The 25,616-nt window shown below is 45.1% G+C and overlaps 4 protein-coding genes across 13 annotated transcripts; 2 read left to right on the top strand and 2 right to left on the bottom strand.

Moving 5' to 3' along the window:
• Positions 1,713 to 8,969, top strand: LOC8063744 (protease 2). 7 transcript variants are annotated; one of them, XR_002450028.1, is made up of 13 exons: positions 1,713 to 2,134; positions 2,769 to 2,926; positions 3,131 to 3,353; positions 3,453 to 3,594; positions 3,704 to 3,907; positions 4,189 to 4,323; positions 4,598 to 4,726; positions 5,061 to 5,452; positions 5,989 to 6,199; positions 6,353 to 6,546; positions 6,741 to 7,221; positions 7,476 to 7,566; positions 8,468 to 8,969. XR_002450028.1 is itself a non-coding variant. In XM_002462485.2 (11 exons), the coding sequence occupies exons 1-11, from the start codon at positions 1,773 to 1,775 to the stop codon at positions 6,943 to 6,945; spliced, it is 2,355 nt and encodes a 784-aa protein (XP_002462530.2). In that variant the 5' UTR covers positions 1,713 to 1,772; the 3' UTR covers positions 6,946 to 8,417. The 7 variants fall into 7 exon arrangements, 2 of the variants coding, with proteins under 2 accessions (XP_002462530.2, XP_021308980.1); XR_002450027.1 differs by having other exon boundaries at positions 7,462 to 7,566; XR_002450025.1 differs by having other exon boundaries at positions 7,374 to 7,566.
• LOC8083278 (uncharacterized protein At1g04910) lies at positions 10,656 to 14,215 on the top strand. The gene is made up of 8 exons (XM_002462484.2): positions 10,656 to 11,417; positions 11,766 to 11,833; positions 12,021 to 12,109; positions 12,201 to 12,366; positions 12,465 to 12,754; positions 12,844 to 13,048; positions 13,128 to 13,282; positions 13,671 to 14,215. The coding sequence occupies exons 1-8, from the start codon at positions 11,135 to 11,137 to the stop codon at positions 13,909 to 13,911; spliced, it is 1,497 nt and encodes a 498-aa protein (XP_002462529.1). The 5' UTR covers positions 10,656 to 11,134; the 3' UTR covers positions 13,912 to 14,215.
• LOC8063743 (transcription factor BIM2) lies at positions 16,455 to 24,973 on the bottom strand. 4 transcript variants are annotated; one of them, XM_021453184.1, is made up of 12 exons: positions 24,591 to 24,973; positions 24,358 to 24,480; positions 23,509 to 23,796; positions 22,630 to 22,842; positions 20,183 to 20,309; positions 20,013 to 20,082; positions 19,827 to 19,922; positions 19,683 to 19,721; positions 19,367 to 19,577; positions 19,126 to 19,267; positions 18,485 to 18,611; positions 16,455 to 16,944 (listed from the first exon to the last, which is right to left on the bottom strand). In XM_021453184.1, exons 1-12 carry the CDS (start codon positions 24,601 to 24,603, stop codon positions 16,885 to 16,887), a joined length of 1,509 nt encoding a protein of 502 aa, XP_021308859.1. In that variant the 5' UTR covers positions 24,604 to 24,973; the 3' UTR covers positions 16,455 to 16,884. The 4 variants fall into 4 exon arrangements, with proteins under 4 accessions (XP_021308859.1, XP_021308858.1, XP_002460394.1 ...); XM_021453183.1 differs by lacking the exon at positions 16,455 to 16,944 and adding an exon at positions 17,570 to 18,142 and having other exon boundaries at positions 24,591 to 24,953; XM_002460349.2 differs by lacking the exons at positions 16,455 to 16,944; positions 19,683 to 19,721 and adding an exon at positions 17,570 to 18,142 and having other exon boundaries at positions 24,591 to 24,954.
• Positions 20,532 to 22,619, bottom strand: LOC110432540 (pentatricopeptide repeat-containing protein At3g12770-like). The gene has a single exon (XM_021453182.1). It carries the CDS (start codon positions 22,440 to 22,442, stop codon positions 20,619 to 20,621), a length of 1,824 nt encoding a protein of 607 aa, XP_021308857.1. The 5' UTR covers positions 22,443 to 22,619; the 3' UTR covers positions 20,532 to 20,618.

Here is a 25,616-nt window from a genome sequence, read left to right as displayed (position 1 = left end):
AATTTAATGCTTCATGCATATGCCGTAAGATTCGATGTGACAAAGAATCTAAAAGGAAATCAATTTTTTTGAACTAAACAAGGTGTTTTTTTACAAAATAGATATTGTAGCATTTTTATTTATATTTGACAAATAATATTAGTTATAGACTATCAGATTTGTCTCGAAAACTATAGATAAACCGTATAATTAGTTATTTTTTATTTATATTTAGTATTTTATGTATTTGACTTAAGATTTGATATAACAAGAAATCTTGAAATTTTTTGTAAATTTTAGGAAACAAAACAAGGCGTAGGTTTTGGCGGCGGCGGGACCAGTGGCTGCTGGCCTGGGTGCTTCTCGCCTCGGCCCTCGGGCAGGGGGCGCCGTGCGCCGTGTCGGCGGCCATCGCCCGCCGCCGCGGGGGACCTCGGCGGCCACGACACCGAACGGGGTGAATGGGTGATGACTGATGAATGTAGCGGCGGCGGTCTGGCACCACTAGCCGTCGATTTGGTCCGCCGAGTTGATGCGATGGGCTGGAGTACTGGACCAGGCCGATCGCCTATGGGCCCAGGTGGCCGCGTCTGTTGATCTCGTACGAGCTGCTGCTAGTGGAGAACAGTGACAGTGAGGCAGCGTCGTGTGCCGGAGGAAGGGTGGCCAACGCGCCGACGGCGGTGGGCCCCAAGTTAGGCGCGGTGTGGTGGAGCGCATGTGACGCGATCGTGAGGATGAACGACGGTGGTGGGTTTTCTGGTTTGAATCACTGGCCGAGTGCTGGGCCAAAACAGTGAGATGGGGCTTTTGCTTGCTTCGTAGTGTACTCCTCTGTTTTTAAATAAAAGTTACTATTCTTGTAAGAAGTCAGTTTTCCTAAATTTTGACTAACTATATAAAAAATATTAATATTTATAATATATAAATATTACTAAATAGATCGTTGAGTATAGTATCATAAATTTATTTAGAGATATAAATATTGTACGTATTTTCTATAAATCTAATTAAAGTTGAGAAATTTGCACGTATATCATAGGAATTTAAATATTTTATTTTTTTTTGTCGTTTCTCTGTTATATACTATTTTCATTAAAAAAAGAACGTAACAACAAGATTTGTGCAAGTTAAACTAACTTAGCTTAATCAAATTGATATTGAATAGTATTAACATTTATATCTTCAACTATGTTTACTAAAAATATATTTCATAATCAATTCAATAACAATTATTTTGTATCATAATTATTAGTATTTTTTATATAATTTTGATCAACCTTCCAATCGTCTGACTTCTAAAAAAAAAGAATTACACTTTTTTTTTGAACTATACATTTTTTAGATAAAGGGAGTATAACTTTTTTTATAAACACGTGCCGTCACTGTGCGTGGGACTTGGGCTTTTCAGGCTCGGTCGTAGGCCTTGTTTAGTTCCAAAAAATTTACAAAATAAGAATAGTAGCTTTTTGTTTGTATTTGACAAATATTGTCCAATCATGAATTAACTAGGCTCAAAAGATTCATCTCGTCAATTCCGACCAAACTGTACAATTTGTTTTTATTTTCGTCTATATTTAATACTCTATACATGCATTTAAAGATTTGATATGACGGCGAATCTTAAAAATTATGTAAAATTTTTTGGGAACTATTGTTTGAACCTTAGCAACACCTCGGAACGCCTGAACCTTAACAAAACCCACCATCAGCAGGCCCAGCCCACTTCTTCCGCGGCAAAGAGCAAACTGCAGTAGTCCAGTGCAAAGCGAAACCCTCACAAACCGGCGCCGATGCTCTGCCGGCGCCCGTGCCCCGGCGTGTTCCTCCGCCTCTTCGCCACTTCCTGCCGCCGCAGCTCCCTCCACCCCTCGCAGCCGCACCTCCCGAGAGCTACAGCGCTTCCGACGCTGCCTGTGGCGAAGAAGGTCCCCTTCAATGCGTCGGCGCACGGGAGGTCGTGGAGCGACCCGTACCACTGGATGCGCGACACCTCCGACCCGGACCTCGCGGCCCTCCTCGCCGCAGAGAACGCGTATGCCGACGCCTTCGTCGGCTCGGCAGGTGGCGGCGGCCTCCGCGCGCGCCTCGCCGCCGAGATGCGCGCCCGGCTGCCCGCTTCCGCCGCCACACCGCCTCAGCCCTGGGGGCCTTGGTTCGTATCGCGCTGCCTCGTTGTTCTACACTGTATGGCTGGGAATGTGTTGGCATGGTTTTCTAAATTGTGGCGATTTAAGGGCGTTGGTCTAGTGCTGCGCATTTAGTTATCAACTGTCAGAAATGAGATTTTGCACTTCTACTGTTTAATTCGTTGAGTAGCTGTTCATCTGTTTTCTGAATTCAAATGCTAACAACGTAGTAGCATTAGGACAGATGTACATGGTCTGTTGTTTAGCTTAGCTTAGAGTTTTAAAAGTCTGATGGTAAAAGTATTCGGATTGTTTGATTAGTTCCACAGTTGCAGGAGTAAGACAGTACGCTTAAATGCATTTTACACCACTGTACCTAGAAAAGTTTGCATGGTCTGTATACCCTATACGGATCTGATTGAATTTGTTGCTTTTCAAATTTTTATGTGCCTTTTAGTTTTTTCTAAAACAAATTACTGCTAACAAAAACGCAGTGGAAGTGTGGAACAACAAATTTTATACTATGATGTTGCGTTTCAACTTTCAAGCACTAAGTTTCAGTGCTAAAATATTTATAGTACTTGATGAACAGTTCTACTTGCTCAAAAAGATGCCAGAGGTAGACCTTTGAATATATAACTTATTTTTTTTGGAATTCAGGTTGTATTATCAGTATGTTCCAGAGGGAAAGGAATACCCTGTTTTATCTAGGAAGCTGAGGCCTTCTAGTGGCCTGGTCGGAACTCTGCTTGATTACCTTTCTGGTTCAGAGAAGGAGCAAGTGTTGCTTGACTGGAACGAGGTTGCAGAAAAAAATGGTAGGTGCTAAATTTTGAGTTTTTTTAGGATTATGCACATGCTTATCTTGACCTGATCTACTTCTGCATAGTGTCATATACAGATAATGGAAAAAGAATCACCCAGCCTCTGCACCATGCCTATTTGCTCCTGTTTACTGACTTTTCAAAATAAGGATGTTTGTTGCTTGTCTGCATACATTTATTATTTTGGATATTGTGCAGGTTATGTCCACATTGGGACTTGTCGAATCTCTCCAGATCATAGGTTTCTTGCATATACAGTTGATACATCTGGGGGTGAACTATTTTCCCTTGAAGTGAAAGATCTTCTGTCTGAGCTTGTCATCTTTAGTCCACCAGACAAGGGAATAGTTAGTTTGGCATGGGCTGGCAGCAGTGAAAGTTTATTTTACACTGTCTGTGATGAGACTCTACGTCCTAACCAGTAATTTCTCTCCCACCAAGGACAAATGTTCTATTCATATGGAGCTTGAATAGTTTTGATCATTTTCTGTTTTAAAAATGGTTACATGTGGTGTGACAGGGTTTTCTGTAAAAAGTTGCAATCGGATGATGCAGGGTTTTTAGTTTTCACAGAGAAAGATGCAAACTGTTGCGTGGATATTACAAGCACAAAAGATTTTAAGTATATTACTGTCAATTCTAACACTAGGACATCATCTGAGGAAGGTTTCTTTTCAAACCTTCTTCTGATTCCCAATGCACTTTGCAGCGTTGATCTTCTGGCCTTTTACATATATACTTAATTATAATATTTTGCTTCTATGTCTGCAGGTTTTTGTGATCGAATCTGATAATCTAAGAGAAGGCTTATGGCCTATACGGAACCGTGTTGACAAAGTTCAGTACTTTTTGGAGCACCACAATGGGTTCTTTTACATTCTTACCAATGCTCCTGTAAATGATACCGAAATGACAACTGAAGGCTACTATCTGGCCAGGTGTAGGGCTGAAAAGTCACTGGTGGATAGATGGCAGGTGTCTCTCTTTCTCTGTGGTTTATTTCTGGTGGATTTATTAGTTCTACTTTGGAAGTTGAACATATGTTCATATAGCTGGGGCACAAAAGAGATATGTAGGCAGTGCCTATTAGTTTAGTAATGTTGTGATATTTTTATTCAGTAGCACTGATAATCTTATATCTCTAATATCAAAAGATGCCAGTCACATCCGCCTTTGACATACACAGCTTCGATACAATTCTCTGTAGTATGTGTGAATTATTGTTCCTAAGTTGGCGATTGCATGCCTATTTCTAGATTGTGACGTTACCTGCGCCGGACTGCACCATTCAGGATATGGACATTTTTCATGATAATTTAGTTCTCTATCTTCAAAAGAATGGGACTCCTCTTTTTTGCTCCATCAATATGCCAATTGATGTTGATGTTCAGGTATGTTTTCTTGTCTTTATCATTTGTAATATTGTTTGTTTTAGTGAGATAGAACCTATATACATTTCATATGAGTCTGCTTAGAATATAAAGCATCTGTTGCAAGCACTGACTTATTTGGGATTGTCGTAAGTTTATTAATGACAGTTGTGGAGTATAAACTGTATTTGATTTTTATTATAGGAACTAATCTTACAGTTTTTGCTTCTATTTTGTGAATCTCCAGTTGACCTAGAGCAGCCAGATAGATTTAATAGCTTTATGAATCCTGCAGGAGCCAAAGGAACTTGATGATCTCAATCCATGGTTTTTCCCCATACCGTCAGAGTTATGCAGCATTGTTGCTGGATCCAACAATGATTTTATGTCATCTACTTATCGGCTAGTTGTTTCATCACCTGTGGTACAGCTTTTGCTTATCTATGTCAAACGTGATTTTGTGTAATATATTTATTTCAGATTATCATTAGACCTCCTTTTCTTGAGTTCCAGCATCTGATGGTTCATTTAACACTTTTAGAGCATATAGCTTAGGGAATTCCATTGTACCACTCACGCTGCTACTGTAGTTTCATTTACCATACAATTGGGTGTATTTCACAGAACTTGTACATCTAAACAATAGTTTTCCATCATGTTAAACTGCCTAATTATTTTATGAACCAATGTATCATTCAGTACAGACGTGCAGCTTTGTAAAGTTTGTTCCTATAAATCTTTAAATTTGCATGCCTCAGATACCAGACTTAACTGTGGACTATGATTTGAGAAAAAAGACTTTCACCATCCTTCATCAAGAGGAAGTAACTACCCTCTCTGCAAATCTAGGCAGCCTGGGCTTTCAATCCAATGCTTCAAGCATCCAACAAAACCTGCATCTTGTTGAAAATTCACAAAGTTGGAGTGATCTTTCCAAGCTATTCTCGTGTCAAAGGACTGAAGTTATATCACATGATGGTGTTCTAATACCTTTAGTCATCCTGTATTCACGGGAAGCACATTGTCATGGAGAATCACCTGGGATCTTATATGGTTATGGAGCTTATGGAGAAGATTTGGACAAAAGCTGGTGTTCTGAGAGGTTAAGTCTCCTCTCTCGAGGTTGGGTTCTTGCATTTGCAGATGTTAGGTACGTTCAGCCTACAGAGCTGCAGTGACTGCTGTCGCTACCATATTTTAGAATTTTATATATAAAAGGTTGTTTGACAAGCAGACTAGCATTCCTGCATAAGTGGCCAGGAGTTATTGCATGCCACAAAAAAGAAGGATTCACATACGTTAATCCACTAAATCTTAGCAGTACATGAATTTTAACCTTTAGTTTCTGTTAAAGATATTATTTGCTAACATATTGGGATAAATGGCGCTCCATCTCAGGAAAAAACATGTCATTTACTGTCCTGGCATATGTAGTTCCCCATTGAACATTCCCTTATTACAGGGGCACTGGCCAGATTTACAAAACTAGTTGTTTTACTGTCATGAAATTCTAGTTTTCATCCAAAGTTGCTTGGAGGTCTGAACAGCCAAGCTACTGATATCAGGAATGCTCTGCAATATGGACAGAAAATTATTTTCTATTCATTTTCTGTTGTGATAATTCTTGTTTATATTGATAACTTCTGTTTTATATGAGGCACTAAATTCTTGAGCCTAATCATGTAGGGGTGGAGGGGATTTATCATGGCATCTGGCAGGAACCAAAGCTAACAAGATAAATTCAATTCAAGATTTTGCTGCATGTGGTATGCATCTCATAAAGGAAGGCTTTGTTCACCAAAATCGTCTTTGTGCTATAGGCTGTAGTGCTGGTGGTCTGCTAGTGGGCGCTGTTATTAATATGCGTCCAGACTTATTTTCTGCTGCAGTTCTCAAGGTAAGTCAATCAGCTCAGTTAGACATACAAATTCTTGGGCAAGTAAATGGATCCATTTCATACTGGGATTTCTCTCCCTACCTTATGCTTCTGCTAATACTGATTTTGTTCAGGTTTTCATTTATGGTTAACATGTATTTCTACTTAAAACAGGTTCCTTTTCTTGATATCTGCAACACAATTTTGGATCCTACTTTGCCTCTCACTGTCTTGGACTATGAAGAGTTTGGTGACCCTAATATCCCAGCTGAATTTGAGGCGATCAGCAGTTATTCTCCTTATGATAACTTAGCACATGGTGTATGCTATCCTCCAGTCCTGGTGACTGCCTCGTTTAATGATACAAGGTTTTGCCCTAGTAATATCATTCTTTTGTAGACTGCATGGATCATATGTATATACTTTTCCACGTGAAAAAATTATGGTTTTTTTTCATTTATTTATCCTTTTCCTGTCACCTTGCAGTCACAGTATTTGGGTAGGCTTCTTAGTTGAGCATTGTTAGTTTCCTTGCCAGTTTTTCATTATCTTTGTTTGGCAGGGTAGGAGTTTGGGAAGCTGCTAAGTGGGTTGCAAAAGTAAGAGATATCACATGCACATCCTGTTCCCAGTCAGTTATTCTCAAAACTAATATGCAAAGTGGCCATTTTGGTGAGGGTGGACGTTTCATGCACTGTGATGAGACAGCCTTTGAGTATGCATTTCTCATGAAGGCCTTGGGTTTGGATGACATAGCTATGCCGTAGTGGACTCACGCCTGAGGCTTTTCACAGAACAGATTTTGTGCGGCTCTGAAAGCAAAAACTGAGATAATTACCTTTTGTGATATGCTCAGGGATAAGATTGCATCCTCATAATTATTGATTCGAAGGGCTTGCAATGGAAGGTGATGTGCCCTTGAGGCGTGTTCTGTTTCGCTTTTAATAGACAGCTGTGGATTCCTACGTGCAGATTATCTCTTTAGCTTCAAAATAGCACACTTGGATGCTGCTCATCAACACTGCAAAGGTTCAGCACTTAAGGTCAGTAACCAGGAGTACTTGATATAATTGCATTATTAGTACAAATAAGTCTTGTTATTACAACAGTAGTAAACATGGTATCTAGCATACTGATCGTCTAGGAATTCTTCAGTGACTGATTTGATTATGTACTATCTCTTGCATGAAACCAGACAATTTTTTTCTGTGGAAACAAATCATCATGAATCATGATCAAATAGGTCTGACTTTATCATGTCTTTCAATGTTTTGCCCCCTGAGTACGCTGGTGGCAGATAAGATCCTTATGGTGTTAGATAGGGCTATTGGGCAAAGGATAAATGGTTGAGCATGGATGTTGATTTTGACTTCTACTTCATACGGCAGGTTAGTGTATGTTGCTTTCTTCTCTTTGGCTCATCTGACAGATGATGTGCTCTTTTTACACTATCCTTAAATTAAATTAAGTTCAGGTTACATGTCACATTCTTGTGCCCGTTTTTTTATGTGTAATCGTCCTCGTCCCGTTGCTATGCCACATACTCCAATGTTCAGTGCAACACTACAAATTAAATGATGACTTGCTAAAACTTATTGAGCACATTTCTCCGAGCTTATCTTAGTCACCGTTTCCTTCTTTCTTCTTTTCGAGGATCCTAGTCACCTTTTGTGTATATATATACTTGTGTCCACTTTGTTCAGTGCAGCAATGCAAAGTAAATGATGACTGTTTGAAACGTACCGAGCACATTTATCTGTGACTATCCTATTTTAGAGATTGCGCTTTCCATAGTGATTCAATTATTTAGGCTTGTAGTGCACGGTGCTCATGCCAATAAGTACCAGTTGTTGCATATGGATCTGCGATATAAACAACTATCATACCCAGAATATTCTATAGCTAACAAACCCCAAGGATAAGTCGTGGAGTTCAAAACTGTCCTTATTTTTGTTAGTATACGCAGTACCTTGGGTTCTACTTTACAGATACGATTATTGTTACTCTCACGCCCTTTTCACTTCTTATCACTCAACCGTGTTTCCAAGTTCCAAACTATGTTACGCATGTGGTGATATGTACCAGGCACCTGTACCGAGTGCTTGAAGGTGAATCTAGAATAAAATGTATGAATCTGATTGCTGGGCTGGTGTGTCAAGTCAATCCTAGTTTCGCTGGAGAATACTTAAGAAAAAACTTCGTTGGAGGAACGGCCTATGAATCTCACTTGGTTTAATGATTTTATCATGCACGCATGATCACACCTGATTTCCTGATTCGTCTCTCTAGGAAGCATTCAGTTGGTCATCATAACCATCCCCAAGTACCAACCGGCATGAGCTCCTGCGGCCACAACTTTACATAGTCCACAGATAGGACGTGCCATACTACCATTTGGTGGTGCTGGTTACAGAGATGGCCTCGAGTGGCTTCTCCCGGTTTCAGCTTACAGAGATGGCCTCGAGTGGCTTCTCCGGTTTCAGCTCATCTTACGTGACGTTATGTGAGAGTATATTTTAAAGAAACTGTTTTGTCAAATGATTTATCAAAATGGCTCCAGCTCCACTGATAGAGCTATTCATGGAACTGATGTCCTAAAAAACAGCTTCACTAGTGAAGTGGAGCCGTGCCAAATGAGGCCTTACAGAGATGGCCTCGGGACATTTGGTGGTGGTGGTGGGTTGGTTTGACAATTGTATGCTGGGCTTGCGCATTCTGTCGCATTCGGATCGGGCGTTGAACGACAGTCTTGTGAGATCATCTATTCCTTTCTGTCCAAAAAAGAATTAAATATCATCTTTGGGGGATAAATTAATCTCAAGTTTAACCAGAGATACATAACAAATAGTAATATTTATGATGCCTAATAAATTAAGTATCATTCGATTAATTATGATATATTTTTATGATATGCGTATATTAAAGTATATAAATTTTGATACTATTATTTATAACTTAATCAAATTTGAGACCGGTTAGCTCCTTGAAGATTGAGGATTTTTTTAGACGGGCCGGAGGCCGGAGTGAGCAACTTTACTTGTTGGAGCAGTCGACAGCAGTGTATATATGATATCATTGGCCCACCGCTTGCTTGCTGAAAACGCAGGACGCAGGCTGCGTTGGTTGCTATGCCGATTCGCGAGGTATTCTATGATGCGATTATTGCATCACCTTTGGAGTGCGTGGTGATTATTCTGTTGCTGTGGTTAAATTGCTTCCAACTGCTGCTGTGATTTAATATTTATGTAGATCGTCTTTCAAGCTCCTTGGTGTCAGTGTTGATGCACTGGTGGTACAAGTAGTAGTGATACTCGCGGAGTGAAAGTAAACCTTTCGGTTAATGCCTCTCCCATGGGGATTGGGGGATTGAATCCCTGGAACCCTGGCAATAGGTGATACTCTCTCGATCCCTGGAACCTACGGAGAGTGGGAGAGGGACAGATGCGGTTCATGCCTTGCGATGTCTGATCGTGTCCTAGACGATAAGTAAGCAGGTTCGGAGGTTCGACACCTGCTCCTAGAACTCCCATATATTTCTTTGTTTCATTCACATTCGACATATTTTGTTTCACAGAAGAAACCTTACGTGTCAATTGTGATTGACGTTGACGCGTGCCAGCTGCTTATGCAAATATAACCTTGATAAAATAGGGCTAACAAACAGATAAGTTTTCTGTTGATGATGTACCAGAATCTTTACCATTATTGCTTCAACCCAATGTCAGATTGATACCACGCCAAACTTATGCCACTGCGAGAAGAATCGTTTCGGTTTCATGAGCAAACCGCTTTAACGATCACGGATGGCACCAAAATCTAGAAACTGAAATCTCGCAGCAATTGGTTTTACTCTTTTATACCAAACATTCCTTTCTCTTCTCTACAAGCAATGCCCGGTTGGCTGGTTCGAGGGGGGCTCCTGGCCGCTTTCAAGCTGAAGACGACGAGAGGCCTCCTCGGTTTTTGGATGGGTCGGTCCGTTGATGGACTCCGTGGCTCCATCTTCATGGGCGTTGTAGACTTGTAGTTGTGGATGGGGTCCATGCTGCACACAAGATGCAGCCCCACGGACATTCCGGCTGTCACCCACTCTTTTTCAACTTTCACATTGCATCTCTTTGGCAGGCTAGGAACATTCAAAAGCCAATGCGTGGGTCGCAGCCTAAGCCTGGCCCACATGCTAGTGTCACTAGTTGATATATCTCGGTCTATCTTATCTTATTTGTCTTATAAGCCAAAACTTTTACTAGCAATATAAAAGATTTTATAGAAGCTGACAACACAAAATCGACGTCAATAGACCTTTTTTTTCTGTTGAAAACTATTTTTATAATATAAAACTTTTTTATTTATTAAGATTAAGATATTTATATCTTTTAGATATTAGTACTACTAACTAATAATACGCTAAAATTGGCTTGATACAAAGCTAGATGTGGCAATGTGCTCGCATCTGTGATTGAGGATCATTATCTAAAAAAAAATCTGTGATTGAGGATAGATGACTTCAAGGTCCACTAAGCGTGCTCAAGTCAAACTGGCGTGCTTCCTACACCCTGTCCATGTCCACTGTCCCCCTGACATCCGGGCCCGCACATTGGTTTCCCTTCACAGGCTGGTAGCCTGTTCCCACGCAACCCAGGGTCGCAGGCCTTCCTCTTGCATACGGACAGGGCCCCGTGCGTACAAATAAGCCAAGCTGGGCGGCCACACGGGCACGAACTTGACACGCGCCTCCTGCCCGCCGCCGGTTGCCGCCGCAGCTCTCACGGCGACGCCGGCACGTCACGGTTCGCCGGTCCGCCCTCGCGCACACTGTTTTTGGTAAGGGGCCAATAATCATGAAAGGCAGGCAAGGCAGTACGCCGAGAAAGCGCTAAGCTTTGGTCACGGGAGATCGCAAGAACCGCCTAGGACTCTGTCTCTAAGAAGGAGGTTCGTCGTGCCTCGGATGAGATGGGCGGCGGCGGAGGAGGCGGCGGGAAGTCCGAGAAGGCGCGGCGTTCGTCGTCGGCGCGGGTGAAGCTGTGGGTAGCGCGCGCCAGCACCGTGCTGCTCTGGACGTGCGTCGTCCACCTCGCGGCCTACCGGGAGCTCTGGGCGCCCAGCGTGCTCACCAGGTGGCCTGGCTGCCTCAACCACCCGCACGTCGTGCAGAATCCATCGGAGGAGGTGGCGGTGGCTGTGGCGGACGCCGGCCAGAGGCAGGCAGCGCGCGCCGTGGTGCTTCCACCCAAAAGTAAGTTGGTGGCTTCTTGGTTTGGTTCACGGTTTTTGGAATATTTGCGAATCATGCTTCTCTTCTTTCATTGGTTAGGAATTTCTGACCTTTCTTGTTTCTGTCCTCCACTTTTGAGAACTTTTTTTTGGGGGAAGAGATTATGTTCAAAAGTCTCTGAGGTTATTTCTAGTCCATTTCAATTCTGTGCTCGTTTTGTCTAGTCACCGGCCAATTCGTCAGACTAATTCCGCAGAATAATTGATTAACCGCTCCATGTATTTTCATGAGTTCCTCTATCTACGTATAATGTCAAGGCACCAATAAGTAGCATGGCCAATCGTTTGATTTGATCAACACTATGTTCAGGAATCTACAAGAACAATGGCTATCTGATGGTCTCCTGCAATGGTGGGCTTAACCAGATGCGAGCAGCAGTAAGCAATGTGTATCGAAATCTAAATACAACTGTCACAAGTTATATTTCTGAATTTCTGCATTGTTAAGCTTTCTGTGTATCAAACCATCTACCACAGTTTTTATTCCTGAATTTTGGCCGGTTGTCAAATACTGGAACTTCAGCCTCAAAGTTAAAAACTTTTTCTCCATTTTTTGTTGAGACAGATTTGTGATATGGTAACGATTGCACGGTATCTGAACGTTACTCTAATCGTACCAGAGTTGGATAAAGCTTCATTTTGGGCTGATCCCAGGTGATATTTTCTTTCTTTACCAATTCACTTTTCGGTTCCCTTTCCAAAAAGAATCATTTGCCTTCAATTTATTCTGACGCTTTTTTTCCAGTGATTTTCAAGATATATTTGATGTGGACTACTTCATAGCATCACTAAGAGACGAGGTCCGAATTCTGAGACAACTGCCTCCAAGGCTTAAAAGAAGAGTGGAAATGGGATTTCTTCGGTCCCTGCCACCAGTCAGCTGGTCTGATATCACCTATTACCGTCGTCAGGTTTGATTGCATCTTCCTTTTTCACTAATGCGACGTCATCAGCTGAAACTATATCCGAAACCAGGTGAAGATTGTTAGTGTTTATTTGGGGAAAACAGATTCTACCTCTGATAAAGAAGTACAAGGTCATTCACCTAAACAGGACAGATGCTCGCCTTGCAAATAATGGCTTACCCATGGAAATTCAGAAACTAAGGTGTCGTGTCAATTACAATGCTTTGAGATTTACCCCTGAAATAGAAAATCTGGGCAGACGTTTGGTTCAAGTTCTTCGCCGGAATGGACCCTTTGTAGTTCTTCACTTACGGTATGAGATGGACATGCTTGCCTTCTCTGGATGCACACATGGTTGCAGCAATATGGAGGCTGAAGAGCTCACGAAAATGAGGTATTATACATCCTCTGACCTCCCCCAAAATTTTCTCAAGCTATTTTTATAGTCTATGGTAAAAAATATTTGTATTTTGATCTTGGCAGATATGCCTACCCATGGTGGAAGGAGAAAGTGATTGACTCTGATGCCAAGAGGAAAGACGGGCTCTGTCCTTTAACACCGGAGGAGACTGCACTGGTGTTGCAGGCACTCGGCATTGATCGCAGTTATCAAATTTACATTGCCGCAGGTGAAATATATGGTGGACAAAGAAGAATGGCTGCTCTTACCTCGGCTTATCCCAGTGTGGTCAGTTCATCATCTTTGATGCTAGTACTGCATTCTTATGATTGAGTTCCTATTTACTATTGTGAATTGTTATCATCAGGTTAGAAAAGAGACATTATTGCCTTCAGAACTCAGTCTTTTCCAGAACCATTCTTCCCAGATGGCAGCACTGGATTATATGGTATCCTTGGAGAGTGATATTTTCATACCCACTTATGATGGTAACATGGCAAAAGTCGTAGAAGGTCATCGCAGGTACTTTTCACATCCTAATAGTAATTTGTCAGTAAAACAAACTCACATGCGTGTCCAAGTGGTTATCCTTGCAAGCTGACACTGTGCTTGATAATTTTGCCAAATTATGTACAAGCAAACTTTCGTCCATGCTATGAAAATTTTCCTTAGCTATGCTATACTGTACTATCACATATAGTAACATAAACAAATGTTAGGATCCTTGTAAGAATAGAATCTTGTGGAGTGATGTATGGCCATGTGTGCATAGTTTTTCTTTTTGGCATTCTCAGTAATAGTTACTTTCATACGGTGAAACCGAAGTGTCACAATCTTTTGTTTTGATAAAACCTCTTTGTTGCTTCTGAACTGCTGATAGGAACATGTCTTATTATTGTTGTGGGCACAGATACTTGGGATTCAAGAAGACGGTACTGCTAGATCGGAGGCATATTGTCGAGCTTGTTGATGAGTACAGAAATGGCACATTGAGCTGGACTGATTTCTCCTCTGCTGTCATGGCGTCGCATATCAGCCGCATGGGTGAACCGTCTAGGAGGCAGATGATTCCGGACAAACCCAAGGAAGAGGATTACTTCTATGCGAACCCTCACGAGTGTTTGCCTGTAGAAGATTTCTCAGCCTTGTGATACCCGCGGTACAGTGAATGCGCGGCCTTTCAGAGCTCAGAACCATATATATAGCACACTCGACAGGATTGGCAAGGATTATGCGTGTTGAGTTGGCAATAAAAGGAGGCCTCGTTTGTTCTGATGAACAAGCATATGAGATGAGATGAGATGAAGGACCTCCTCCTTCGGTTAGTTAGGTTAGATACAGATTCATGAAATGATTCACCGATTCTTTTTTGTTCAGAATAAACAGACCTTCTGCTGTTGTCATTTGTACAGATGAATGAAGATAATAGAATTGGGATTGGTTAATGTCATCAAATCAGTTATCCATGCGATGCAAACACACACCTTGAAAAGCTGCTCTAGTGTTACAGTGAGGTGATTGTTCCTGAAATGCACTGCACCCCTCCTGTTTCTCCTCGAGGGGACGTTAACCCGCTATATTTTAGGACTTTGTTGATCCACCACGCTGACCTAAACCCCAGTAACTGCTAGTACTTAAAGAGGAGTAGTACATGGCAAGTACATGAGCTAGCATGTGTATGTGACGCAACGTTGACAAGCTGCCCTTGGAATGGTAGCCGTCATCGTCTTCCTGAAGCCACGCAACGCAACCGATGCAGTACAACGCCGTCGGATTCAAGCCACCGGTGTCTGTGCACGCAACAGCACACGTGCAGCAGCGGAGCGCGTCCTGGTATTACGGCCTTAGTTCCCAAAATTTACCAAAATTTTTTAAAATTCTCCATCACATCGAATCTTTAGACGCATGAAACATTAAATAAAAACAAAATTTAATTGCATAATTTATCTGTAATTTACGAGACAAATCTTTTAAGCCTAGTTAATACATAATTGGATAAAATTTGTACTGTAACTAAAACCATTTTTTTCCTGAACTAAACAAGGCCTACGTGTGCCGTCGTCGTCAACGTTGGTTAGCGTCGGAAACGGGACGACGAGTGATCCCCATCGATCAGATCCGTGACCAACATCGCAGGGGCGGAGCCAGGATTTAAACATAGGGGGGCCGTGCAAACCAAAAACAATCATGTGTATCAAAATATTATATGACAAAGGTGTACATAGCACCAAAATAAACGTTTGCGTTGCAATGCAAAAAAGCAAAAAAAAAATAAAAAAAAGGAGAAATTTAACTAGTCTCAGGCCTCTAACCTTCACTTGATCATTCTATTTCTTTGCCCAAGAAAAGAATCACAATAAAAACAAGTAGTTAAATGGGGGCAAAATTAATTAGTACTAGATCCTAATATCAAATGACAAACAATCAGTTACATATCGATTAGTCTTAGACAAAACGATCACTTAAACAGGTAAAAATGGTCATTTAAATAGAAGATTAAACAGAAACACCATACCACTGTTAGTGTTTAAAAGTTGAGTACAACGGGCTAAATGATTGTTTAGAGTTTAGACGAATAATGATAGAAACATAGGAGATAAGAAAGATAATAGGAAGACTAATGCTAAATAATATAGATCCCATTGTTGGAGATCAATTTAGAAGGATTAAACAAGAAAAATGCTGATTTTCAATTAACTAGCTAATTAGAGTGTGTGGTAGGAGACAAACTGATGTTTGATAGGCAATAATAAAAATAAAAGATATGAAGAAAATATTAGAAATATCTATTTATATAAGAAACTATTAGAAATTAATATAAAATAAGAATAAAAATCTTAATACAGATAATATCATTAACTAGCTAATTAGATAATTAAACATCTAATCTATGAGGTGCATTAAGGGAGTTATGGGAAGCTTGGGGGGTGCCAGGCCCCCCTTAGCCCCCCTTCCCTCCGCCACTGCAACATCGGACGCAGAGAAGTTTTAAGGCGCTGTTTACTTCCTGACCTATTTTATAAAATGGACAACATTTCTTATTACATTAAATATTACGGCATATACATAAAGCATTAAATATAAATAAAAAAATAACTAATGATATAGTTTATTTGTAATTTGCGAGATGATTTTTTTTAAGCCTAGTTAGTATATGATTAGACAATATTTGTCACATACAGATAAAAGTGCTACCGTGCCGATTTCTCGAAAATTTTTTAAAGTAAACAAAGTCTAAGTTTATCTGCCGAGTCTATCAGTCATTGAACAATGTTGTTCTCTTACAACAAATCAGCTATGCCTTATCAGCCAACGGTGGCTTTGCACTCGTACCATGAGCAACGAGAGTTGGTGTGGTTGCATGTGAACGCGCGATCGCCTTTGTGTTGTGCCGCTGTGGTCGCCTGCCGCGCCGGCGTGCGTGCGAGTTCGATCCGTCATGGCCTCATGGGAGGTGGTTCGGTCAGCGCGGCGACGGGCCCAGCCAGACCTGCCGCCGCGCAATCTTTGGTAGCGCCCATCGAGCAGCGCATGATCGTGACGGGGTTGGAATGGATGCATATGCATGCGCGGCGCAGTTGGCTTTACCAGATAAGACGCTCGCAAGGTCGCGTGTCTGTGTCTGTGTCTCTGTCTCAGGCGTGCTGAGTCCACCAAATCCATACGGTTGGCGTTGGCATTAGTGATCAATCACTATAACCAACTACTACTATCGCGTGTATCGCAGTAAGGAGTACTAGTGATGGATTGCCTGGTCCCACGCACTACGGCAGTGCGTGAAGACGACTCCTAAAAGACTTTGGTGTATACATATATATTGCACCGCGCCGCAGACAAGTCACACAACCACAAGCTAGTTTATCCTCGCTTGGTCGCCGTCATCACAATGGCGCCTCCAGCAGATGTTGGCATCTAGTGATGTGATCGTATCTCGGACTCTATATCTCCCCCACCGGCCACCGCCGCCGTCCGTCCGTCAACCGTCGTGACGTCCGACGACCATCAGGCCACGCCACAAGCTGTCCTGCAACCGCCGGTCTTGACGCCCATCCGCCATCACCGAGATGGATGTAGATGATCAGCTCGCTGACCGCCCGGTAGGCAGAACTGGAGCACATCGAGCGCTAGAGTTTCTGAATGGCGTCCTCCATCAGCTGCACATCCTTCTTGAGCAACCTCTTCCACTGTTTCAGGAAACCCAAAGCCATGTAAGCAATAGATTTAAGTGACTTGATCAGGTTGTTATTGAAAACCCAATCATTCCTAGTTGTCCATACACTTCATGCAACACAGGCTATCACTAAAAAAATTCACGCTCTTATTTCTCTCCACCTCACCAGCATCTAACATGCCCTGAAACATAATCAGTGATGTAGGTCTCTGTGGCCATCTTAAGCTAACCCTCACCCAGACCCAGATGATTTGAGATATATTGGAGTTAAAAAAAATGATCTAGAGTCTCAAGTTTTCCACAATACATGCAGAATTCCAACCCCTTTCCTTTCCTCCTCTTCAGTTGTTCCCCTGTCTGGACCCAATCATGCCATAACATCCAAAGAAAAATTTTGCTTCAAACGCAGTTTCACCTCCCATATGTTCTTCATCCTGATGCCCTCGCCAGGATTGGTCATCAGCCTGTATAATGATCTACTAGAGAATTTATCTTATGTTTCTAAGTCCCATATCGAACAGTCCTCTGAGTCTGATATTTCTACCTCCTCTAGAATGTTTTCTAACTCAATTAGCTCATTCACCGCTTCTACGGAATCCGTCCACAAATTCGCATACATTGCCACATAAACCATTGGGCAAACAAACAAGCACACGACCGACGATCATTTCACTGAGATAGCGGTGCAATTAGACTCCCAGCATAACGGAACACCGCTTACATAAATAGCAGAACAAACTTGACTTAGCCGGTGGTCCGGTAGTAGAGTTGCTGGACATCATATATCTTACAGGTTGCTACAGGTCTACAACACGGAGATTTGTCAAGGAGGGGAAGCTTCTCATATGAATGGAAGCCTGTGTACAAGAGCGGCTTCACAATCCGCAATGGAAGCTTCATGGTTTGTTTCTCTACGTAAAACAATGGACTACTAAATAGGGGATGGCGGTGGGACTGACGAAATCAAAGAATGCACCGGGGGTCTCAGCTTGTTGTCACCAAGCACACAATTTACAACCAATCCAAGAGAGCCTCCCGTTGGCTGGGAGGCAAAGAATGATCAATCCGTCTGGAAGCGAGGTGAGTGTGAGCGGTCATCAGCTGTTGCCCGGTTTATGCCGCTTCGTTGTGTGAGAGAGATTGTCGGCACCGGCACCCAACATCATCAGCTGATGGCCTAATTCGTTACTAGATGCTGGATCAGCTGGTTCCTGTGCAGAATTGAAGTCCCATGTAAAATCATAAATCAGTGTGGATGAATGATGCAGATGCAAATGTTCAGAGTTTCAGATGCCTATGTGATGGTATGTCAGAGCTTCCACCGTTTGTACAGAACACTGCTTAAGAGTCCAAGTTATGCATCTACATCAGTACTAAGCAGGCGCATATTTCCATCATAAAGAAACAGGCCCATATTTTCATTGTGAAAAAGCAATCACATATTACCCATCTCAAACTTAAAATGAGTTGTACAAATGACTTGAGCTAATTTCAGTTTTGCTGGAATGCTATCTTTTAAAGGAACATCTGTCCATATGGTCAAGGTACTATACCTTGGAGTTGGAAGGAGCAACAGGTCTCTTGACAGCACGCTTTCCCAGGTTGATCTGCACGGAGATGCTGGCTTGGGACAAATCTACACCTGAGCTTTGAAGGGCGTGAGTCAACGAGTTAAGTAACCTGTTACAAATAAAAGAAAACAAGATGTATCAACATACATTTATCTTCAGCAAAGATTATAAAACCTTAATTGCCCATGCCTAAACACAAAGTGCTTGCTGAGCACAATATTGTGAAAGAACCTAGGTACAAACAAATTAGCAAAAGATCTCAGGTGGAAAAACCTAATGCTGGGCCCACTCAGGGGGGGGGGGGGGGGACACTAACAGTAAGAATAAAAACTACGAGAGCTATTGACATTAAGGCCTAAAACATTCAGGACAAGATTTAGTGAAACCTTTAAAACAGCAAACAACAATAACTTTTAAATTACTTCGTTTGAAAATATGCAAGTTATATGTGTAGAATGTATTGAAAAATACTAGCAAAATATCATAAATTTGAAGGATTTTGATAACATGTTGCAGAAGAAATTATTGGTCAAAGATATGCACCGACGGCTATGCATAATCACATGTAGCAAGCAATTTTGAACGGAGTGAGCAATAAATAACTTATATTCTTTGTGACTTACTCTTGGGAATAATTACTGGACACACTGATCGTTCCTTCATCTATTGCCAACTGCTGGTTGTTAAGCATTTCACTGTTTACTGCAGAGTCATCCACAGGGGATGGACCTGTCCATTGAGGCTGGGACTGAGATATAGCATTATCTGCATATAACAAAGACTCATAAGTATCCAGTGCTGCTTCTAGTCTCAGAAAGCACTTCAGAGAATAATGCAAAATCATATGTGAACCATCGATCATACTTGTAATATTCGCTGGAGTTTCTGCTGATCTGTAGCACCCGCTAGCCATGTGATCAGTTTCTGCCTGATCCTGTGCCCCTGATGCAGCTGCAGATGTCACTATGTTGTGATTATCATCGATTTTCCCAGTGAAATTAGATCCAGGGGAGGATCCATTTCTCATGAAATGTGAAGGGTCAGGCGGGGAATCTCCTGGGATTTGGCCTTTACTCTGCAGCACAAGAATAACAAGCAAGCATAAGACATTGGTTGAAAACTATTGATACAGCATTAACGATTCGGTAAGGCAAATGCATTTTCAGCAACAAACACTTGCCTGTGCATTTTTCCAGAATGATCGAAAATACATATTTGACTGCAAAAATGTAAAACTACATTCAGACACAGACAATCAAGAATTGACTGTTCCTTTCCTAACAGCAGTAGCAAGCATTGCAGCTTTGGAGAAAGAAGCAATTACCCATGGAAGCATCTTTGCATTTTCTTGGTTCCATTCTGGGAATGTTGCCTCGTATTTTTGCACTTTCTCTTGCAAAAACCGTATATATTCAATAACCTGCATTAGAAAGGATGGCACGAAGGAATCATGTGTTAGTCAACTGCCAAAGATTACTTCGATAAAACAGGAAACCTGTTGAAACGTTACCTCCAAGAGAAATGTTGCTTTGTCTCTCTTTTGATCATTGTGTGGCAACAGCTCCCTGAGTATCTGGAACCTGTAGGAATGATGTGGAGTAAAATAAAAACATAATCCATGCAGAGGTCAAAACATATTTGCGAGCTTATAACTGGTCTTAAATTACTGCATCAAAGCACCTATCATTGATCTTGCTGCGTCTGCGCTGCTCTGTGGCTGAGTGTTTTGACCGCGGTGTGTTTGGCCGCTGATCTGTACCACCATCGCTGCAGCTCCCACCCTTCCTGTCCACCCTTACAGTCAAATCTGTTGATGCAAACACAATCCATTAGTACAAAATATTGCAGAAAACGACATCTGAGACCCTTTTTACTCGTATTAAAATATAGTGATAATTGCACCACTTCTTTATATGAAGCAAAATTTCCATAGTATACCATGTTCATTTGTTGATTTGAGTGCCCTACCATGGTTGTGTTATGGTGAGGTATACACAACAGAATCCATTATGAGGCTGGGACACCAAAGGAAAGAATTATGGGATATGACCTAGTTTGCCTCAATTCAACACATTACACATGCTCCCTCAGCAAGAACAATGGAAGAAAAGAGCATTCAAAAAAATTCTTGTCCACCTCCACCACCAACTGGAGTTGGAGAAAGAAGATTAAGCAAGGCAAAAATCTCAGCAGCCCTAGGATGCGAATGATCCCCTGCATGGAAGGAGTGCGTCTCTCCATTGATATCAATGGAGCTGCACCCTGTTGCCTTGCTAACGCCCCTCCCTCTCATGATGACCCTGACACCAGCAACATGGTTCCACATCCCAGCAGATGCATACAGGTTTGCAAGCTGCACATAATGCCCTGCATTGGAATGCTCCAGCTCAAAAATGTGCTGCGCAGCATGCTCAGCCAGCGCCATGTCCGAGTGCTCATGCATCCTGCAACCGTGAAGCAATGCACCCCACACACTCATTTCTGGCTTGATGGGCATGTCCAGTATAAACCGGTAAGCCCTATCAAGATGACCAGCACGAGCAAGCAAGTCTACTATGCAGGCATAATGCTGGTGCTGGGGCTCGATTCCATAGTCATGTTTCATTGAATGGAAGTAGCTCCACCCTTCCTCCACAGCACCGGCATGGTTGCAAGCTGACAGGAGGCTCAGGAATGTCACATCATTCGGTTTCACCCCAGCACGCTTCATGTCCTCAAACAGGGCAACAGCCTCCTTGACATGGCCATGCACTCCGTAACCAGCAATCAAAGCACTCCAGACAACCACATCCCGCTCCTGCACGTCCATACGTTCAAAGACAGTTTGTGCACGAGCGATGCTCCCTGCCTTGGAATACATGTCAATCAACGCTGTGTTGACAAGCACATCATCCCTGTACTCGCTGCCTTGGACATAGCAATCCATCCATTCTGCAAGTTCTACGGATCCAAGCTGAGCACAAGCCAGGATCACTGAACGCAAGGTAACAGAGTCAGGAGTCATGCTCCTTGCAACCTTCCTCATCTGCTTGAAAAGTTGCACTGCTTCATTGGCAAGGCCATTCTTAGAGTAACCTGATATCATGGCATTCCAAAGGACCACGTTCACCCGTGGGGTTGGCACCCTGTCAAAGAGTGCCCTAGCAGACAAAATGCACCCAAACCTAGCATACATGGCTGTCAGAGTGATCACCACATCTAGTTCATTGTCAAAGCCACTCTTGACCACTAAGGCATGGGCTGCTGCAGCACCAGGAAAGTCATCGATCTCCATATAGGCTTTGAGGACGGATATGAGCAACACAAAGTCAGCGCACACCTCACTGTACATCATTGACGCAAAATGGTGAAGCCCTTGTAAGGGGCAACCGTTTTGCACAAGTCCAGATATTAGTGAAGTCCATGTAACAACATCCCGGTCAGACGTTCGCTCGAATACTTGCCGTGCCCTACAGCCGTCGCCACAGGCAAAGTACATGGCGATGAGCGTGTTGTCAAGGAAACGAGGATCCACCCCGTGTGCGGCAACTCGTAGTGCGTGGGCATGTGCTGCCCGGCCAGGGGCGCACTTCAGCACGTCTGCGATGGCAGGAGCGGGAGGGAGGAAGGCCGGGTGGCGCGCACGGAGAGCAAAGTAGTGGCGTAGCGCGACGGAAGGAAGGCGGAGGCGGGAGGCGAGGCGCGCTGCGGCGTGGAGGAGTTGCGGGGACGGGTGGGGAATCCGGTCGAGCAGGTGGTGCGCGAGCGGGCGGAGGCAAGGGGACGCGCGTACACGGCAGGCGACGCGCAGTAGCGCAAGCGCGGCAGGGGCAGGCGAGCCGCTGAGGCGGCCGGAGACGAGGAGGTGTGCGTGGAGCTGGTGGACGTGGGCCGGCTGCCACTTCCAGCCCGCGCCCATCGCCACCAGCGCGTGCGGACTCATCCCTTCCAAACCAGACATCCTCTTCCTCACCGTCAACTCTGCTACACGAACACGGAACACTACTCCCGATGAGTACAAGGACGGGGGCGTCTCTTTAAAAAAAATTGAAAAACAATGGGCGGAAACTGTCAAAAATCGAGTTTCCCCGTCGTCGCTGGTGTCAAGAAGAGGAGTTTCGCATAGATTCAGAGCGGAATTGGGGTACCTTGGAGCGAGGAGGAGACCTCGCGGCGCGTGGTGAGGGCGTCGTCGTCGTCGAACCCCGCCCCACCGCTGGATCTGGAGCCAGACTCCATGACCCCGCCTCCGCCGCCGCCACGGCCCTTCCTATCCGGTGGCGCCTGGTGCTGCTGCGGCGGCGGCGGCCTGACCTGCCCGGCGCCGGCGAAGGGGAGCGCCCACTGCTGCTGCTGGTGCCCTGCGGGGTGGAGACCAACAAACACACAAAGCGCCCGCCTTTAGCTTTTCCTTTCCCTTTTCCTACAAACAAACAGTTATCGAAGAATTGCGCAGGCGGAAGCCGTGCGGCCCCACATGTCGGTGGGTGGTGGGGCCGGTGGCAGCTAGCGCCCGGCGTGGATGTAGCCGGCGCGGCTCGGCCATCAGTGGGCCGGGCCCGGCGCGCAAGCACCTGGAGGTCACGTGGGTAGGGTGGGTCTCCTCGCCACAGAGAGGACGCGACGTGACGCGACACGAGGCGCAAGTGCACGGGCAACATGGGCCCTCAAAACGGGCCCGGCTTGCTGGACGGCGTACATGCACGAGGCCCGTTCCCTCCCCCCCTCTCTCTCTCTCTCTACGACGGTACCAGTAGAGTCCCTAGCTCTCTGCTGCATTGTTTGTCTGTTGAGACACGCACGCCAAGCCCGCGGCCTGCGTGCACACGAGTCACGACGCGACACGGCACACGACGCGCACGCGCTGCGACCGCTACGGCGACCGCGGCGCCGTGTCCGTGCGGCGCGTGTGCGTTGCGCATGGGCGCACGCGACGGGCTATAGCTTTTGCTAGACGAAACGGAGAAGTTGGTAGCATTCAAAGGACAAGTTGAGTCGTGGACATATACTGGTACTACGTCACGTACCTCGCGCGCCCGGCTGCAGCGTCGCGGCAGGCTGGCCCCAGAGCACGAACGGCGGCTCCGACTTGACGACGGCGGGCGCCGGCAGCGCGACCGACACGGGCGCGGGGCTGATGCTGAAGGTGCCGACGCCGCCGGGCAGGGGCAGCGCGTGCACCACCTGCTGCTGCTGCTGCTGCCGGTGCCTGCTCTCCGCCGCGGCGGAAGCGGGGAGCGGCGACGGCTCCGGCGGCGCTCCCGGTTTCTGATCCAACGGCTGCAGGAAGTCGTGCGTCTTCAAGAGGAAATTACCTATATATACAGGCAGTAACTTTTCTTGTTAGTGGCACAAAGGATTTTTTTTTTCTCTTTTCTTCTTATAGCATAGAAATAAGAAGAAAGAAAGGAAATCAACACAGGATTGTTCGTATAAAATGTGCATCCTGCTAAGCATGATTAAGCTAGCCCGTGGGTGGGTGGGCCCCGGACAGGTGGGATGGAAGGCCGTCGACGGCTCCTTGCGTCCAACCCACACGTGATCCGCCGTTGCTTTTGGTTGTCGCTTCTTATCGCCGTCCAGCTTAATTTGCAAGAAATTTATACGGTACTGCTATTATTTTATATAAACCCCAATCATCACGCGACAGTGCGAGGAACAGGCTAATTTTGTTAATTAATTATAGCTATTACAAGCTGGCTTGCAAGGTTTTTTTTTTCTTTTCTTCACCGGTTGATCCAGGCATGAGCACGGAACTGCAACCAGCAGATCTACCTAACACTACTATACTGGACGGACGGGAGGTCGAACGAGGGAGTAGAATTGCCATGAGATCGAGCTAGGAAGAGAGAATGAAAGAAAGCATGCTTGCAGACCTTGAGAGGCTGGCGGCGGCGGCGCCTTGGAGTCGTGGTGGAGCAGGAGGGGAGCGTCCTTGGCGGCGGCGGCGGCCGCGTACAGCGAGAGGAAGTCGTGCTCGTGCGTCCCCGCCTTGTTCCCTGCGCGGCAAAGATTATCTCCGAAGAGTCAGGCGATCGGCTTCCCAATGACTCGAAAGACACACACAGCACACCAAAAGGCCATGGCGGCCGTGCCCATGCACACGTACCTTGGATGCCCATAATCGTCGCACGTCAATCGCAGCGCCCCGCCATCACCGCACAATTATCTGCGCTCGAGGCAGAAGCTTGCGCGCCTCCGCCGTCGGCCGACGACGATCGACCGCGCGCACCGGAAGCAGCCGCGGGCGCGCAAGCGGTGGATCGGCGAGTTCTCGATCACGTGACGACGCGAGAGGGCTTCCCCACCCTCCAACCTTGCTTTGGCTTCGCTTCGCCTTCTCCCTCCCTCTCCCGCGTCCTCCACTATGCTATACCTTACCAGCTATGGCTGCTGGTAGCGCTCGCGAGACCCTTTATACGCGGTCAACTACTCGCGCACCCGGTTTCCTTGGCCGCGCGCGCGTGCTGGCGCGCGAGCGAGCGCAGACGCAGACGCAGACGCAGACCCAGGCAGGCGGCGGTTAGGCCCGGCGCGCACGTGCTGGCTTCTGGTTAAAATGGGCTAATTAGTAATCACCCGCCCGCGCCGTACTGATGCTCCTCTGCCGAGCTCTGGGGTTAATCCCGAGGCGGGGGAGGGAGGGGAGGTCGTGCAGTGCACGCGGGTTAATTAGCCGATTAGATTTCCGATTTGAGGGGGGGGGGGGGGGGGGGCGACGTGGATGGGGACTGGGAGGGAGAGGGACTAGGGGTCACGTGACGGTTTGGGGGGAGGTGGGGACTGGGGACCCAGGCACATGAGGCCGGGAATTGCGGGCATCCCGTGGATGGAGACGGCCACCCGGGTCATGTGCTCCAGATTCGGCCAGGCCACTCCCTCCCCTCCCATTCATGGCTCCCAAGTCTCCCTTTCATGGCTTCATCATTCATCAAAGGCTTCAGATAGATAGATAGATAGGAGAAACGGAACGATCTATTGGATCCTGCCTTTTTCACAAGAGCGACCGATACGGTAACAGCCTTTGCCGTAATAGTAACGGATAGTAACTGGATGGAGCCGGGAGAATCGTCGAGGAGACACGTCCACGGCAGCTCCTCGTGCCTTTGGCTGTCGCTGCGGTGCCCCCAAGCCC

The sequence above is a fragment of the Sorghum bicolor genome, chromosome 2, assembly GCF_000003195.3.
Source record: "Sorghum bicolor cultivar BTx623 chromosome 2, Sorghum_bicolor_NCBIv3, whole genome shotgun sequence".
In the NCBI taxonomy this organism is placed as follows: Eukaryota; Viridiplantae; Streptophyta; class Magnoliopsida; order Poales; family Poaceae; genus Sorghum; species Sorghum bicolor.
The sequence above is the reverse complement of the archived record's forward strand: the minus strand, read 5'-3'. Positions and strand labels throughout refer to the sequence as shown.

Coding starts and splice junctions, on each gene's coding strand:
- LOC8063744 (XM_002462485.2), top strand. CDS start 1,773: ATGCTCTGCCGGCGCCCGTGCCCCGGCGTGTTCCTCCGCCTCTTCGCC. Junction 5,453..5,988: donor CTTGCATTTGCAGATGTTAG/GTACGTTCAGCC, acceptor CTAATCATGTAG/GGGTGGAGGGGATTTATCAT. Junction 6,200..6,352: donor TTTCTGCTGCAGTTCTCAAG/GTAAGTCAATCA, acceptor TACTTAAAACAG/GTTCCTTTTCTTGATATCTG.
- LOC8083278 (XM_002462484.2), top strand. CDS start 11,135: ATGGGCGGCGGCGGAGGAGGCGGCGGGAAGTCCGAGAAGGCGCGGCGT. Junction 12,367..12,464: donor TCACCTATTACCGTCGTCAG/GTTTGATTGCAT, acceptor TGGGGAAAACAG/ATTCTACCTCTGATAAAGAA. Junction 13,049..13,127: donor CCTCGGCTTATCCCAGTGTG/GTCAGTTCATCA, acceptor TGTTATCATCAG/GTTAGAAAAGAGACATTATT.
- LOC110432540 (XM_021453182.1), bottom strand. CDS start 22,442: ATGTCTGGTTTGGAAGGGATGAGTCCGCACGCGCTGGTGGCGATGGGC.
- LOC8063743 (XM_021453183.1), bottom strand. Junction 19,923..20,012: donor AAGCAACATTTCTCTTGGAG/GTAACGTTTCAA, acceptor TTTCTAATGCAG/GTTATTGAATATATACGGTT. Junction 18,612..19,125: donor TCCAGTAATTATTCCCAAGA/GTAAGTCACAAA, acceptor TATTTGTAACAG/GTTACTTAACTCGTTGACTC.